At 37.1% G+C, this 18232-nt stretch overlaps 2 protein-coding genes across 2 annotated transcripts; both read right to left on the bottom strand.

The window, feature by feature from the left end:
- Positions 1 to 4232: 4232 nt before the first annotated feature.
- On the bottom strand, positions 4233 to 5204 carry LOC126080344 (olfactory receptor-like protein OLF1). The gene has a single exon (XM_049891594.1). It carries the CDS (start codon positions 5202 to 5204, stop codon positions 4233 to 4235), a length of 972 nt encoding a protein of 323 aa, XP_049747551.1.
- Positions 5205 to 16673: 11469 nt separating this feature from the next.
- LOC126079908 (olfactory receptor 10AG1-like) lies at positions 16674 to 17624 on the bottom strand. Its single transcript, XM_049891265.1, has one exon. It carries the CDS (start codon positions 17616 to 17618, stop codon positions 16674 to 16676), a length of 945 nt encoding a protein of 314 aa, XP_049747222.1. The 5' UTR covers positions 17619 to 17624.
- Between the last annotated feature and the right edge of the window lie 608 nt (positions 17625 to 18232).

Genomic DNA, 18232 nt, shown 5'->3' with positions numbered 1-18232 from the left:
ATTAAATTATCTCTCAAGGCTTGAAATTAATCCTCTGTTCTCTGAGACCATTCAGGTAATGGCCTTCCCCTCCAGACTCTGGGTATCAGCCACTCCTTCCAGATTCTGGGTGGAGTTCCCTGACCCTGGAGGTGGAGCTCACCTTCCAGGCCCACTGGGAAAGCAACTGCTCCCTTGCATTTGGGCAGCTCCATTCTCCTAGTTTGTCTGAATGGCGACCCTACCCCCTTGAACCTGACAGGCTCCATTCTTCTGCCACTTGGGCATGGCAGACCCACCCTCTCAGCTTTGGGCAGTGGATCTGACCCCATCCACTGGTGCTCATGAAAAGTAGTCCCATACTCCAGAACTGAGTTGGTAAAGATCAGACTCTTTGAAACCTAGATGGCTGTGGCCACCCTTTGAAACCCCAGAGACCACGGCTTCACATATTAGACCCCAGAGGTTATGATCCTACCCTTTGAGACAGAAGCAGCTCTGCTTTCTGTGTTCCTTCTATCTTCAGCTTCTGTTTCCTGGTCCCTTGGCATCTTGGGCTCTCAGAATCTCTTGGGCCAGCCTAGCCTTTGCCCTACTCAGGGAAGTGTTCCAAAGCTCTTTAGCTCTACCAGTAAGTGCCTGGATGCACCACACTGCACCAGTAATCCCCAGTTGGAAGTCAGTCAGCTCTCTTGTTCTGCGGGTTGTCTTCCTTGCTGTCTTGCACTGGCCTCCTGGTTCAGCTGCCACCATTTCTCTGCTGCTGATTCTCACTATCTGCACCATCTCTGGTATTATAGCTCTCCTCACTTCCTTCTGAGTCCTCACCAGAATTGTGTATGTTGTTCATAATTCCACCAACAGTCGCTTCAAGGCAATCTAAGCTTTAACTATTAGGCATTTTAAAACTCTTCCAGCCTCTACCCAATTCCAAAGCCACTTCCACATTGTAGCACCCCACCGTTAGAGCAGCACCCCACTCTCCTAGTACCAGACCCTGCCTTAGTTACCTAGTGCTTCAGTAACAGAAATATCACAAGTGGATGGCTTTAACTAATGGAAATGTATTCTCTCATAGTTTCAGAGGCTAAAGTCCAAATTCAAGACACCAACTCCAGGGAAATGCTTTTTCTCTCCGTCGGCTTTGGGGTAAGGTCCTTTTCATCAATCTTCTCTTGGGTTTAGGAGTTTTTCAGCCCAGGCACCCCAGGGACAAAGAACACACTCTTCTCCTGACTCTTCCTTTTTTGATGGCATGAGATCCCTCTCCTCTTTGCTCGATTCTCTCTTTTATATCTCCAAAGAAATTGACTCAAAATATAACCTAATTCTAGAGATTGAGTCCTGCTTCATTAACATAACTGTCTCTAATTCTGATTCATTAATATCATAGAGATAGCATTTACAACACCTAGGGTATACCATTAGATCACAAACTGGTGGACAACCACACAATCCTGGGAATCACAGCCTAGCCAAGTTGACACACATTTTTGGGAGATACAATTCAATCCAGAACACCCTGTGAGTACTGAAATTACTTTAGCAAAAGCTAAGCTCTCAATTCTTTACTTCCATCAGGAAATTAATCAGTGTCAGTAAAGTGACTGCAACTTATTTTTGTGTTGTGTTTTTCAGATACCTGAATCTATACTTCCTTCTCCAGTCAAATCAGAAATCCAGTGAAACTCAAATACGTCCTGTAATTCACCATTCCCAACTCTTTCCTATTGTTTTTTTCCTTTCTGAAACACTCTCATTCACTTACTGATTTAGAGGTGATATTTCTCTTCAGTGATTACTTTGTTTCTCTTTTTTATGCTGAGCTATGTTTTAGACACTACGGAAATTATCCCCTTAAAGTGTACAACTCAGTGTTTTTTAGCATGTCCTCAAGATTGATCAATGACTAAAGCCATGTAGGTCCAGAACATTTTCGTCATCCCAAGAAGCAACCGGTACCCATTAACTTTGTTCCTTCCCATCTCCCCTCCAGATCCTGGAAACCATAGTCTACTTTGTGAATCTGTGAATTTGTCTATTCGTGACATTTCATAAAAATAGAATCATACAATATGTGGTTTTTTGTGTTGGACTTCTTTCTCTAGCATACTATTTTCAATGTTCAACCATATTCTAACATGAATCAATACTCCATTCTTTTCATGGCTGAATAGTATCCCATTGTATACCATACTTTGTTTACCCATTCATCACTTAGTGGACAATTGGGTTGTTTACAGTTTTGGGCTATTATGAATATTGCTTCTATGAATCTTTGTGTCACTAATAGTGTTAAGTGCTGCTTTCTTCACCACAGCATCCCTGGGTGGTACAAAGGATTAACACGCTCTGCTGCTAACTGAAAGGTTGGGGATTTGTGTTCACCCAGGTGCCTTGGAAAGAAGACCTGGCAATCTACTTGCAAAAGGTCACTACCATTCAAAACCCTATTTAGTGCAGGTGAACTCTGGAAAACATGGGGTTGCCTCGAGTCAGAATTGCTTGATGACAACTGGTTTGGTTTTGGTTTTGGTAGAATAAGTAGTGCGAGCCATATGGGAAGCTAAGCAGATGATAGCCGCCTCATATCCTGAGTGAAGATTTCATCTCTATAAGAGCTTCTACTTAAAAACACATTGAAAAAATACTGACACCCTCTATTTTTAGTCAATCCCTTAATTGAAAACATTTATATTTTCCCATAAGAGATATCATCTTTGGTGATATAATTCTTGGGTGTGAAAAAACAACATTTTAGCAAAGATGAGATTTTTATATTCAGCTTGATGCACCCCAATACAAAAGTTATCACAATTAGATGCTTGTATATGTTAATAATTTGGGGAAATGAAAAGCTATGTTGAGATATACTATATCTAATCTTGCTCTGTGTGACTGGCGTGGTCCTCTATAATGTTGGCTAACTAAACTTGAAACTTAATCTAATATTAAAGTATGTGAGTATCTTTTGTAGCTGGATGTAAGTGTGTTCTTTTCCAAATTAAGCAACAGAAGTGCTCAAGAGAAACATTGTTGGCCAGAAATCCTAAGAAAACCTCCCAGGAATATTGGTAATTGACAGAAATTGATAATTGACTTTGGCTGCATCTTGCGGGCTTTTACAACAAAGAGTATATGGATTTAAAAATACCTTTAAATGCTGATGTTACTAGAACACTGATTATAAAATGTATTATTATGAAACAATATTCATATACAGAAAAACATCAATTACTGAAATACATTTTTCAATGAGCACATTGTTCAATTTCCATTTTCAAACTCAGTTTTCCTGGGCTTTCTGCTCTGGTTTGTGGGTTGACTTCCTCATGAGGATGCAGGCAGGACCCTGTGAGACATTAGATGGCTTCTTCTGTTTCTGAGATGCTGTAGAAGGATGACTTACACTTTCAGTAATGCTTTGGTGTATAAAAAGAGTAACCGAAAAAAAGGAAAAACAAATGTTTTATGTTGTAATTAACCTATATTCTTCCACTGCCACTTAGAAAAAATTCCCAAAGCACTTTGGAGTGGATTGGACATAGAAGGTTATCTGCAAGGAATTGAATTGCTATTCAGCAAATTTGGGATTCGATATTTCCATTACTGCTTTCCTAGCGGTCCTGCTTCTCACTATCTCATTGTATGATATGCCTTTATTAACTAAACTGAGCATATTATATAAAGATATATATACTATAACTAACATCTATTCAGTGCTTAAAATGGTTCAAGCATTATTGTCAGCCCTTAATTCACTTTGTAATTCAATAATCAACAATGTAGTCACTATATTCTCTCCATTCACATACAAGAAACCCAGGCATACGAAAATTAAGGAGCTTGCTCAGGGTGCTATATATTGACAGGGCACACAGTTGACATGTAAACCAAAGCAATCTGGCTCCTTTTGTCACCCAGTAATCTACCTTTGTATATGGGGCATTGTATAGAGACACCCCCCCCACACACGTATACACACTATGTATTTACTATATGTGCTAAGACAGCCTGATGCAACCTGTTTGAGCATAAACCCCAAGCTAGAAACATTTAAACACTAGTCTGACTTATTTGGTGGCAACTGCGACACTTTTAAAAGTAGTCTTATATACTAGGATTATGAAATGCTTTTGACTGCGTATAAAAGAAAACGCATTTGGCTGCTTGGTAAAATCCCTTGTGTGAGGAGTTGTGTGTGTACCGGTAAAATGATTGCAGTTTTGCAATCAGAGTTTATAATTGGGGAATTAGGTGAGTCCCCGGAGCTTAACGTCTCGTGAGGAATCTGTCTTTGATCTTAGAGCTTTCTTAGCTGCATCTTTTACATCTTTGTTTCTCAAACTGTAAATCAGTGGATTTAGCACTGGGATGACAATGGTATAGAACACTGAGATGATTTTATTAGTGTTGGGAGAATACAGGGAGCTGGGCCTTGAGTAAATAAACAGTAGAGTCCCCTGATAAATGGCCACAGAAGTCAGGTGAGAGGCACACGTGGAGAAGGCTTTCTTCCTCCCACTGGAAGAGCGAATCTTTAAGACGGAGAGAAGAATGAAATAGTAGCAGATAATGATGATGATGAAGCAGATGATTTCCATGGAGCTGCCACACGTGGAGAGAAGCCACTCATTAACTGAGGTGTCTGTGCAGGAGAGCTTAAGCAGTGGAGGGAGGTCACAGAAAAAGTGATTAATCACATTTTTGTCACAATATTTCAGAATAAAGGCAAAGGATGTATGAACCAGGGAGCTCATGTTGCCACCAATATAGGACAAGACAATCAGCCATACACAGATGCCCCGGGACATCACAACTGTATACAGCAAAGGGTTACAGATGGTGACATAGGGATCATAGGCCATGGCAACCAAGATAAAGGATTCTGTATCTGCAAAAGTACAGGAAAAATAGAACTGCAGGGCACAGCCATAATAGGAAATGGATTTGTTCTCTGAGAGGAAGTTGGCCAGCGTTTTGGGAACAATGGCTGAGGAATAACAAAGGTCTACAAAGGATAGGTTACTGAGAAAAAAATACATCGGGGTTTGAAGATAGGAATCTAGTCTGATTAACATTATCAAGCCAATGTTTCCCATTAGAATCACACCATACAACATCAGAAACACCAGGAATAGGACAATCTGCAGTTCAGGGCGAGTTGGAAACCCTAATAGAATAAACTCAGTCACCAAAGTGTAGTTTCCTTCTATCAGTTCCATATTATATGTGTTTTTTTTTTTTTTTCCTGTTTTGAGAATCCTAATATCCTAAAATATCATAATAATGAAAGAGAAATAAAATTAGATACTATTGTAAGTTTTTTTATTGTGTCAACAAATAAAGAAACCAAAGTTCAAAGTTTTCTTCAGATATAAAATTTGACAGATATATTTCAGAATTTAGTAGCTATTAAATTTCATGATTGCAAGTTTCATTTAATCTGTTTGATTTAACGATGATTTCTTCCATTGGATGGTTGGCTCCATGGGTGCAGAGGGCATGTTGGAGTTTGCTTACCTTTTTGGACCCGAAATGTAACACAATATTTGCCATACAGGATTAGGTGGATTAATGAATGGACTGAGGATGGTATAAAGGAAAGAAGAAATATCAATATTTATTAAACAGAAATCGACTTGCTGAACATGCCTTGGAATGAGGAGAATCATGGCACCATTTGGTTTTTCTCTCAAGATATTTTAGTCACTGCATCCAATATCTCATTACAAAATGGATGGAATGGTATAATAAATATACCAGCTACATGTTTTTTTTTCTTGTTTTTTTGTAATATAAAGTAAAAGTAATATTAGTAAAATAAAAATAAATGTCACTAATTACCAGCTGTGAGTATATTTTTTAAAGGACTTAGGGTAATTCAATAAACCCCATCAAGATATTGACCAAGCTGATTAAATTAGTTAAATATGTATTTTTCCATCTATCGCAATGCCCGGCTTCCATTGAGGACAGAATGAATATTAGTTGACTAAATGAGTAAAATAGACCAAAAAAAAGAGTTACATGTTGACTTCAAATTAAATAAAATCATTCTATATGGCCTTCTCACTGAAATATAGTTAGTTACTAGTACTCTTCATGCTTGTATAATTCAGGGTTTTTTTTTTTTTTTTTTTGAGAACTTTGTCAAACACTGTCCCTGGGGTTTCAGAATACTTCTAACAGTAGAAAAAAATTGAACTTAACCTGGAAATGTAAGAAATTTGAAGCTAACATTGAAGGATGGGCTTGAAAATATAGAAAAACAAACGAGCAAAGCACCCAATGAGCCATGTTAGTGTTGCCACAGAGATCCCAAGAAGGGAATTAAAAATGTTTTTGTGTCACTAGCTCATTACAAATATAAAAACTCTGTCAGTGACGGTGCTATCAACTTTATCTCTTTCAGTAATTAAAACCACCTTATGGCACAGGCACAGAGAATCTACTGAAAATCAGAAGGGTTAATTACTTTTTCAGTGTGTGGTCATGTTTTTGTATCCAAGTGTGAATGAGTTGAAGCAAGACAGCAGTTAACTTACTCTTAGTTGGCCTGTTTTCAACATAATCAAGTTATTTAGAAAAGATAAGACCTTTGCTTTAAGCTTAGAAAAAAATGTGGTTGGAATTCTATCTTGACTACAAGAGTATTGTGGGATCTTGGACAAATTAATATAAATTCTAATATTATTTATATATATGAATAAAAACAAATATCTCACAGGGTTGCTGCACTGATCAAATAATAAAAAAAAAAAATGTTTCCCTGTCCACCTACCATCCAGCCATCCATTTATTTACTTACCTACCTACTTACCTATCTGTCTGGGTAAGTTAGAGAGACTGACACAGTTAGGAAAATATCAAAGATTTGTCTCAATAGCCACACTGCTCTCATTGAATCATATTTTATAGCTAGGGCTGTATGCCAAGGTTTTATTAATAATGGCTAGCATTTATATAGTGATTGTTACCTTCAAGGTGTTATTCTAAACACTTTACATGTATCTTATTTAATTGTCACAAAAAAACAACAAACGTTTGAACTACATACTATTATTATCATTTTTCTCTTACAGATAAGGAACTAAGGCACTTGGAATTAGAGAGCTAGAATGTAATAGAGACAGTATTGGACTCTAAGAACCTGAATCCAAAGCCTTATGATACATAGGCTCTTTAGTTGGTAGATCACCATTATTAATTTTTTATTTTGAATGAAAAAATTGAGTCAGCATAATATAAGGTCAGGTAGTTGGCAGCTGCAATTAAAATTCAGATGTGTCCAAAATCAAGGCCTATGACAGTAGCCTTGAAGGAGATTAAAGTGTGAATAGTGTGGGCACCGTGAGACAGGGTGAGGGGCATAGGGAAGCTGAAAAAAAAAAAGAAAAAAGCTGAAGGAAGGAATAGGAAAAAATGGCTCACCTATTTACTGAACAGGGCATGTACTTCTTGAAACTTCACATTGATCATTCCTTCTGATAGTTTAAAAATTCCGTTTACACAAAGGTGAGAGGGAAGTAAAGAGGCATAAGTGTCTTGGTAGGAGAAGACAGCAGCCCTGAGATCCTTGCTTCAAGTTGTAATCAATGAAAAGATCCAATCAAAATGCTATGATTCACTATGTTTTTTCCAAAGATGATAGCAACACAATCTTATGATAGAAAATAAGTTTAAATTAATTCAAAATGTGAGGTAACCAGTCAAGCTTCAGTTCTCTTATCTGTAATACATATATAAAAGCTTATTTAAACAAAAGATATTTTACATTTACAGAGAAGCTGTATCAGAAAGGGCGATGTAGGATGGATTACCTGTGTGGGTACAATACTGACTGATAAAGGTGCTTTCCCACTTTTGGGGACATAAATCAATGGTTCTCTCTCTTAGATCCACAAAAGTTAATTTATGCACCATTAAAACCAGTCTAATAGTCACAGGAGTTACTTACCAAGGAAAGAACTGTTTTCAAAGAACCTAGATGAATACTTTTGTCAATAGATCCAAGGTCTTTTAAATACATTCTCATGGCATTGGGAACCTAATAACTGAAGGGTTCCAAATATACTCATTTTAAAGGAACACCTAGGGAATAATTTACAAAAGTGTTGACATTGTATTAATTTCTTTTTTAATTAGTGGCATAATTAATTATTAGAAAAACATTGTTAGCATTGGCTTAAATAGCTAATTTTCATTCTTACTAATTTTGGGATTACTTTTAATGGTACTTAGATTTCTATGAAAGACCTACTTTAAGAGGTTCTTTGAAAATAGTTCAAATGTTTAAAAATGTAATGATTGTCTCTTAAATTTGGGAAGCAAAAACCTTAAAATAACTAACATTATATTAAATAAAATAATAAAATGTTAGATATAAATAAAAACAGTATAATTTTTTTCATCCAATTCAATTGGAATTCATAGAAAAGAATCAAATGAGCATTCTAAAATTGAAAAATACAATATTTATATTTGGCAACTTATTGAATGGGTTTTAACATCAGATTGAATATTAGAGATAAGGAGGTTGGGTGGAAAAGGGGTGTCAGAAGAGTCTATATTAAGGATTTGTCTTGGAGTTTGCAACTAATGTGATATAGGAAATCATCAGAAAAAATATATGCTGCTATTTCCAAAATATCTAGAATACCCATCTTGAGCCTTAAAAAATTAGACTTTCCCAGTCACTACTCTTTCACTATGAAGCTGCTTAGCTGAATGATTTCCAAATGGTTTCTTTTTATCACAGAACCTGTAGAGTTTTACATCTGTCACACACTAGATGGTACCAGGGAATATTACCTAAACACAAAATTAGTAAGCAAGCTTCTTCAAATCATCAAAAATTCCCTAATCTTTCAGTGTTCTTAGAGATCCTTGGTACAACCCAGATCTTTCATTAGGCTAGACAATGTCCTGTTTCTCACTCTGTAAATATCTTTTTCAAATTTGCTTATTTTCTTGTAAGCCACTTTTTATTACTTTGGTAGGCTGATACCACACCTTTCTATGCACATGATACTTTGTCCTTCAAATCTAAGGAAACCATCATCAAATAAAAAGTCCTTACTTCTGAATTTCTCTACCCTTGCGGTCAATACCCCAATAGGTTGGATTGGTTTTCTGGCTAATTACTTAAAATAAAGTTGAATTAATATTGAGAACATGTTTTTCACAAGTATCATACTGGCAAAGGCTAATGCTAATTTCCCTATAAATAAACATTAGAGAAAATGTAAAAGCAAGAGAAAAATGACATTTTCAGGAACTAGCAAAAAGTTTGTTGAGAGAGGAGATTCTCTTTTTGAGTATGTAGCCAGTTAAGATATTTAGACCAACTCTCTTACTGGAAACAAAAAAAATAATAATTTATAAATGTATTTTAAATCTATTCAAAAATGTCAAAGAGCTGACAAGATATATAGTTACTGTTAGAGCAAGAATCAAAGAAGAAAATATTCTTATCATTTTACAATGTGTAAATAATACAAATATTTGGAGCCAGTAGTTAAAATCAATCTAATTAATATTGCAACAAAACCCAGATCAAGGTCAACACAAATCTGTCTTGGAAGTACAGCCAGAATGCTCAAGGAGGGTGAGATTTTGACTCAAATACTTTAGACATGTTATCAGGAGGGACCAGTTCCTGAGAAGGACATCAATCATGCTTGGTAAAATAGAAAAGGGTCAGTGAAAAAGAAGAAGATCTTCAATGAGTTGGACTGAGACTGTGGCTACAACAGTGGGTTCAAATATAACAACAATTGTGAAGATGGTGCAGGATCGAGCAGTGTTATATTGTTGTACATAGTGTCTCTATGAGTCGGAACTGACTCAATGGCAACTAAAAACATTATCTTGTATCCAGAAAAAAAAAAATCTCTGAAAACTTTTTTATAAAAAAAAACAGGCACAAAGACTTCAACTGGTGAATTATAAAAATTTTATCAAGAAACATCATCAAATTATGAAAATTCTTCAGAGAATAGAGATATACAAAATACTTACTTGTTCTAAAAGGCCAAAATAACTCTAAAAATGAACTTTCAAGAACAACAAAAAAGGAACATACAAAAAAACAAACCCATTGCCATCAAGTAGATCCTGAGTCATGGTGACCCCATGTGTGTAGAATAGAACTGCACATAGAGTTTTCAAGGCTGTGATCTTTCAGAAGGAGATTGCCACACAAGTTTTCTGAGGAACCTCTGGATGGGTTCAAACCACCAACTTCTTGGCTAGTAACTGAATGCTTAAATGTTTGTACCACCTGGGGACTTTATTAACAGCGCTACAGAATTGGCACATTTGTCGGTGAAGCACCTTTTTTATGAATGTAAGAGACCCTGCCCTAACAGAAAATATCTAGTTCTTCCAACATTTCAGAAACATGGAGATTCATATACAGCCAGCAAGAAAATAAAACAACACAGCTCATATAATTATATTATTTTTACTTGGTATCTATTATATAAACAGAGAAAAGATTGGAGTTGTCAAGGATTTCATTTTACTTGGATCCACAATCAACGGCCATGGAAGCAGTAGTCAAGAAATCAAAAGGCGCATTGCATTGGGCAAATCTGCTGCAAAGGACCTCTTCAAAGTGTTGAAGAACAAAGATGTCACCTGAAGACTAAGGTGCACCTGACCCAACCCACGGTATTTTCAATCACATCATATGCATGTGAAAGCTGGACAATGAATAAGGAAGACTGAAGAAGAGTTGACGCCTTTGAATTGTGGTGTTGGTGAAGAATATTGAATATACCATGGACTGCCAAAAGAACGAACATATCGGCCTTGAAGAAGTACAACCAGAATGCTCCTTAGAGGCAAGGATGGGGAGACTGCGTCTTACATACTTTGGACATATTGTCAGGAGGGATCAGTCCCTGGAGAAGGACATCACGGTTGGCGGAGTACAGGGTCAGCGGACAAGAGGAAGACCCTCAACAAGGTGGATTGACACAGTGGCTGCAACAATGAGCTCAAGCATAACAACGACTGTAAGGATGGCACAGGACTGGGCAGTGTTTCGTTCTGTTGTGCATAGGGTCGCTATGAGTCGGAACCGACTTGACAGCACCTAACAACAACAACAACAATCTATTTTATTTGTACATATACATGTATATATAGAAGTTCTAGAAGGTTCAGTGCTCAAATAATAGCTAAAAGGTAGACAGTTCAAATCCACTCCGAGGTACCTCAGAAAACAGGGCTGCTATTAAAATCCCATTAACTCCAAAATATAAATTTTAGCCCTATGAATTTTGTATGAGCTTACTTCAAAGGCAAAGGAAAATGAGAATGTAGTGGAAGGAAAGTGATGGCACTATAGAGTAAAGAAATGTGAAAAGATTTACTATAATTTTAACATATAAATGATATATAAAAATTAATACACACATGGCCCTTATTAAGACAATATTTTTTATTCACTCTGTGTATTCCTTCCATCTTCTTTTGATGCTTCCTGCATCTTTTAATATTTTTCCCAAAGAATCCTTCACTATTGCAACTAGAGGCTTGAATTTTTTCCTCAGTTCTTTCAGCTTGAGAAACGCTGAGCGTGTTCTTCCCTTTTGGTTTTCTATCTCCAGTTCTTTACACATGTCATTATAATACTTTGTCTTCTTGAGCTGCCCTTTGAAATATTCTGTTCAGTTCTTTTACTTCATCAATTCTTCCTTTTGCTTTAGCTGCTTGACATTCGTAAGCACGTTTCAGAGTCTCCTCTGACATACATCTTGGTCTTTTCTTTCTTTCTTGTCTTTTCAATGACCTCTTGCTTTCTTCATGTACGATGTCCTTGATGTCATTCCACAACTCATCTGGTCTTCAGTCACTAGTGTTCAATGCATCAAATCTATTCTTGAGATGATCTCTAAATTCAGGTGAGATATACTCAAGGCCGTATTTTGGCTCTCATGGACTTGCTCTTGTTTTCTTCAGTGTCAGCTTGAACTTGCATATAAGCAATTGATGGTCTGTTCCACAGTCAGCCCCTGGCCTTGTTCTGACTGATGATATTGAGCTTTTCATCATCTTTTTCCACAGGTGTAGTCAATTTGATTTCTGTATGTTCCATCTGGTGAGGTCCATGTGTATAGCCACCATTTATGTTGGTGAAAGAAGGCATTTGCTCAGCGTTTCTCAAACTAAAAGAATTCAGGAAAAACTTCAAGCCTTGAGTTGCAGTAGTGAAGGATTCTATGGGGAAAATATTAAAGGACACAGGAAGCATCAAAAGAAGATGGAAGGAGCAGACAGTCATTATACCAAAAAGAATTAGTCGATGTTCAACCATTTCAACAGATAGCATACGATCAGGAACCGATGGTACAAAAGAAAGATATCCAAGCTGCTCTGAAGACATTGGTGAAAAACAAAGCTTCAGGAATTGACCAAATATCAATTGAGATGTTTCAACAAACAGATGCGGGGCTGGAGGTGCTCATTTGTCTATTCCAAGAAATATGGAAGACAGCTTCCTGGACAACTGACTGGAATAGATCCATATTTATGCCTATTCCAAAGAAAGGTGATCCAACTGATGTGGAAATTATAGAACAATATCATTAATATCACACATAAGCAGAATTTTTCTGAAGATCATTCAAGAACGGCTGCAACACTATATTGACTCGGAACTGCCAGAAATTCAGGCTGCTTTCAGAAGGGGACGTGGAACCAGGGATATCACTGCTGATGTCAGATGGATCTTGGCTGAAAGCAGAAAATACCAGAAGGATGTTTACCTTTGTTTTATTGACTATGCAAAGGAGTTCAACAGTGTGGATCATACCAAATTACGGATAACATTGTGAAGAATGGGAATTCCAGAACACTTAATTGTGCTCATGAGGAATCTTACATAGATCAAAAGGCAGTTGTTCGGACAGAACAAGGGGATACTGATTGGTTTAAATCAGGAAACGTGTGTGTCAGTGTTATATCCTTTCACCATACCTATTTAATCTGTATGCTGAACAAATAATTCGAGAAGCTGGACTATACAAAGAAGAACCGGGCATCAGGATTGGAGGAAGACTCATTAATAACCTGCATTATGCAGATGACACAACCTTGCTTGCTGAAAGTGAAGAGGACTTGAAGCACTTACTGATGAAGGTCAAAGACCACAGACTTCAGTATAGGTTGCACCTCAACATAAGGAAAGCAAAAATCCTCACAACTGGACCAATAAGCAACATCATGACAAACAGAGAAAAGATTGAAGTTGTTAAGGATTTCTTTTTACTTGGATCCACGATCAACGCCTATAGAAGTAGCAGTCAAAAAATCAAAGGAAGGATTTCATTGGGTAAATCTGCCACAAAGGATGTCTTTAAAGCATTAAAAAGCAAAGATGTCACCTTGAAGACCAAGGTGTGCCTGACCCAAGACACAGTATTTTCAATCGTATCATAGGCATATGAAAGCTGGACAATGAATAAGGAAGACCGAGAAGAGTTTGACGCCTTTGAATTGGGGTGTTGGTGAAGAATATTGAATATACCATGGACTGCCAGAAGAATGAACAAATCTGTTTTGGAAGAAATGCAACCAGAATGCTCCTTAGAAGCAAGGTTGGCGAGACTGGGTCTTACATACTTTGGATATGTTATTGGGTGGGATCAGTCCCTGAAGAAGGACATCATGCTTAGCAGAGTACAGAGTCAGCGGAAAAGAGGAAGATCCTCAACGAGGTGGATTGACACAGTGGCTACATCAATGAGCTTAAGCATAACAACGATTGTAAGGATGGCGCAGGACCGGGCACTGTTTCTTTCTGTTGTGCATAGGGTCACTATGAGTCGGAACCGACTCAACGGCACCTAACAACAACAACGACAGATAGTTCTTAAAAAGCATAATGCTCAAGACAGACCTTTTTAGCAAGTAAGCTAAACTATTCTGGCTCAAAGTGACTTCAGGGGACATTTTTGGTTTAAAGTTTAAAGGTTACCTTCAGGGTAATAGTTTCAGGGGTTCATCCAACCTTCATGGCTCCAGAAAGTCTGGAGTCCATGAGGATTTGAAATTCTATTCTGCATTTTCCCCATTCTGTTCAGGACTCCTTTATGGAACCTTTGGTGAAAATGTTCAGAAATGGTAGCCAGGTATCAGGTAGTTCTGGTCTCAAGCCAAAGGAAGGAATTGTTTATGAAGGCAAGTAGGCACACATTCCATATCCTCCACCTATTCGTGACTCTCCTTTTTCCCCTGTTGTTCCAAATAAATAAAGACCAATTGCTGTGTGTTGGGTGGCTGATTACAAGCTTTAAGACACAAGGCACTACACAATGAACTATGACGTAGAACAGACACAGTAAACATGTTATTAGGCCAAATAAATGGGATAACCCATAAAACCATGAGCCTATACCTCCAAATCAAGGAACCAAATCCTCTGAGGTGTTTTGTATACATATATAAGGTGTTTGATACATGCATTTTATGCTATAAAGAAAAAAAAATAAGTGCATAACTGTAGGACATCATGTCAGATGGCAGAAGATGTAAACAGCTGTATGATATAGAAATATAACTATAAAACAGGAACTAAAATTGCCTGGTGTACATGTGTACAATCATAACTAATTTACAGAATGTCACAATGTCAAGAGAGCTGCTAGTGGAAGTTCTTAGGGACAGGTGCACTAAATAATCCCTGCATGAGAATTGTTGGCTTGAGGATCTGGAGTTGGCAGGATGGACATTAATGGTTCTGTTGACAGATAGTCACTTTTCTTGATGATGCCCATTGAAAGGATGAATCATTTGAAACACGTTAGAAAGGACTAAAATTTGCAAACATCAGCGAAACTAATATAGTCACAATGGTGTGGACTTTGGGGAATCAAGAAATAATTTTCAACTTTTTCTTCCCCTTTTATCTCATAGATTTTTTTCTTTTAAAATCTGAAGTGGTTTAGGAGTTGCTGTTTGGAGTGCAGTCACAAAAGTGATGAAATAAACCAGAGCATTAGCTCATAACTGCTAAAAAGGACATAGAAATATCTGCAGATTAAACTGTTTGAGGTGAATAGGAGTTTTCTGTTACATCCTGTGCTCTGGCAGGAAGTTACTAGGGAGAGAACTAAGTGTATGTAAGCTTTCTTTTGGGAATATGATTTAAATCACTCTACATGGGGGGCATTGGTGGTTCAGTGTTAGAATTCTCGTCTTGATGCAGGAGACCTGGGTTCAGTTCTTGGCCAATGCACCTCAAGCATAGCCACCAGTCATCTGTCAGTGTGGACTTGAATGTCATTACGATGCTAAACAGGTTTCAGCAGAGCCTCTAGACTAAGATGGACTAGAAAGAAAGGCTTGGCTCTCTACTTCTGAAAATCAGCTAATGCAAACCCTATGGATCAGAATGGACTGACCCACACAACCAATCCTGCAGATGGCACAGGAAGAGGCAGAGTTCCCTTCCTTTCTTTATGGGGTCACCATGAGTAGGCCTAACTGTACGGCAGCTAACAACAACAATCCCACATAGGTACATACTAGGTTTAATAAATATGCTCTGAATGTTCACTGATGCTCTAAAATAGTATACATTTATCCATGCTCCCATTGAATCACTCACTCAATAAACACTCATTTTTGATTCACTGTTGTCCAGTAGATATCAACTCAACAGTGTTTTTATTTTTAGTTAACTAATTTATTGTCCAGTATCTGTGATATAGAATCATAAAAGGATGTTGGTAAATACAGGTATGAAAATTTAGATGACTAATTCATTAATGCAACTAATCTTGTATACTTGCAAGAATATTTAAACCAAAAGTTTTAATAGCTTGAATTCTATTCTTATTCTTTTACAAAGAAAGTGAGGAACAGATCACACTTTTATTTATAAAACAGAATTATTGTTTAGACATGGAACGGGAAATTAGACCAATTTAGAAGTATATACTAAAGTGTAGTAAACTTGAAGCCAGGTATCTCAAAGTACATCACAAGCTGAAGTGATTGAATTGCCAACAGGGAAATGTAGAGACTTGAAATGTTTCATAACTGTATGACGTACACTTAAAACATTAATAATTAAGCAATTTACTTTAAAAGTGTAGTAAAATAAACACAAAAAATATTTGTCAATTCAACAATTTCTACATTCATGATTCAGTGACATTAAATACATTCTTCATGTTGGACAACTGCTATCATTACCCTTTTACAAATTATTCCACCACCATTAACATAAACTCAATGCCTCCTAGGCAAAAATTATCCTATTCCTTACCCCCCTAATTACTACTAACCTTTGGTTACTATATATTTCCATATTTTATAAGTGAGATCATGAAGTCTTTGTCCTTGGGCAACTGACTTATTTCACTCAGCATAAAGTTTTCAAGTTTCATCCACGTGTTGTGTGTATCAGGACTTTATTTCTCTTTCTGACTGAATAATATTGTATTCACCACATTCATCTACTGATGGATATTTAGGTTGTCTCTACCTCATCATGGAAACCCTGGTGGTGTAGTGGTTAAGAGCTACGACTGCTAACCAAAGGGTCAGCAGTTTGAATCCGCCAGACACTCCTTGGAAACTCTATGGGGCAGTTCTACTCTGTCCTATGGGGTCGCTATGAGTCAGAATCAACTCGACGGCACTGGGTTTGGTTTGGTTTTGGCTACCTCATCCTGCTACTTTTTAAGAAAGAATTTTCTCAGTGCAACAATAACATCCTTGTTTCTAAGGCTATATATCATGGGATTAAACATCGGAGTCACTATGGTGTAGAAAAGAGAGAGCAGCTTGTCCATTCCTGCAGAATGATTGGATCTGGGTCTTAAATAGGTGATGGCAGCAGATCCAAAGAATAAAACCACAACCAGCAGGTGGGAAGAACACGTGGAGAATGCTTTAGCCTGTCCTGAGGCTGTTGGCAACTTTAAAATGGTACAAATGATTTTACCGTAGGAGACAAGTATCAACGTAAAAGGGACAGCAACAAAAAACATAGCTACAGCATAGACAGACATCTCATGAATGAAAGTGTCCCCACAGGCCAACTTGATAATGGGAGGGATGTCACAGAAGAAGTGGTTAATTTTGTCAGAATCACAAAAATGCAGACAGAAAATCTGAGCTGTTTGCCCTATCTGGACGGGGATGCCAATGATCCAGGAGCCAACTGCTAGCTGCACACACATCTTTTGGTTCATGACTAGAGGGTAGTGCAGAGGGTTACAAATGGCCACATAGCGGTCATAAGCCATCACTGCCAGGAGGAAACATTCAGTGGCCGCCAGCATAAGAAAGAAGCACATTTGGGTGGCACATCCCAGCACAGAAATGCTTCTGTCCTGTGTCCAAAGATTGACTAGCATCCTGGGGAGAATGACAGTTACATAAGAAATTTCCAATAAGGAAAAATTTGCCAGGAAAAAATACATGGGTTTCTGTAATGCGGGATCGAGTCTGCTTAGTATTATTATGAGGCTATTTCCAATTATAATAATTATGTAAATGATGGAGAACACTCCAAATAGAAACTCTTGGAGATTTGAAAGGTCAGAAAATCCCAGCAGTACAAATCGCATCGCTGTAGAGACATTGCCTTCAGCTTTTTTCACTTCGTGTTTCATCTGTAGGAAAGATTAAATCAGAAATACAATTTACTTTGCTTTTCTTGGCTTTTGTACTCTCACTTGCAAACCGGGGGTAGTGTGCCTTACAATTTTTCTGGTTCCTATAAGAACAAATCCTGTAAATGACAGTTACTCTAAAAAGATGGTCAAGTGTATTTTTAAATTATTGCTCAATAAATCCCCAACAAATGTTTTCTTTTTTTTTTTTCCTGCTACGAGTTTCCTTATATTTCCTTTTTTCTGTTGATGGCATATGTGATTTTAAATTTTGTTATTCACATGAACATTCAAAATCTCTAAATTTGAAATTATGTTCAATGATAGCAATTATTATTTCATTCTTGTATTGACATGATTCCCTGTCAACTCTCCTTTCCAATGTTATCAATTGAAAATTAATTGTTATTACCCAAAGAAATACTCCATAAGTCATCAATCACAGTATTGAACCATCTAAATGTAGTTAATAGAAAATGGTGATTTTCCTATGGTATCTCAAAAGTCTTGTTTTGCTTTAACATACTGTAAATTGAGGCTATTTTATTATAAAACATGATGATGAGTTAACACCAAATGTTATGAACTGATGTTTAAACTTTAAATATCTGTTT

The sequence above is a fragment of the Elephas maximus genome, chromosome 7 (genome assembly GCF_024166365.1).
Source record: "Elephas maximus indicus isolate mEleMax1 chromosome 7, mEleMax1 primary haplotype, whole genome shotgun sequence".
NCBI classification, from domain to species: Eukaryota; Metazoa; Chordata; class Mammalia; order Proboscidea; family Elephantidae; genus Elephas; species Elephas maximus.
This window is presented reverse-complemented; position numbering and strand designations above follow the sequence as displayed.

Bases quoted from the DNA above. Each gene is read 5' to 3' on its own strand.
- LOC126080344 (XM_049891594.1), bottom strand. From the start codon at position 5,204: ATGGAACTGATAGAAGGAAACTACACTTTGGTGACTGAGTTTATTCTA.
- LOC126079908 (XM_049891265.1), bottom strand. From the start codon at position 17,618: ATGAAACACGAAGTGAAAAAAGCTGAAGGCAATGTCTCTACAGCGATG.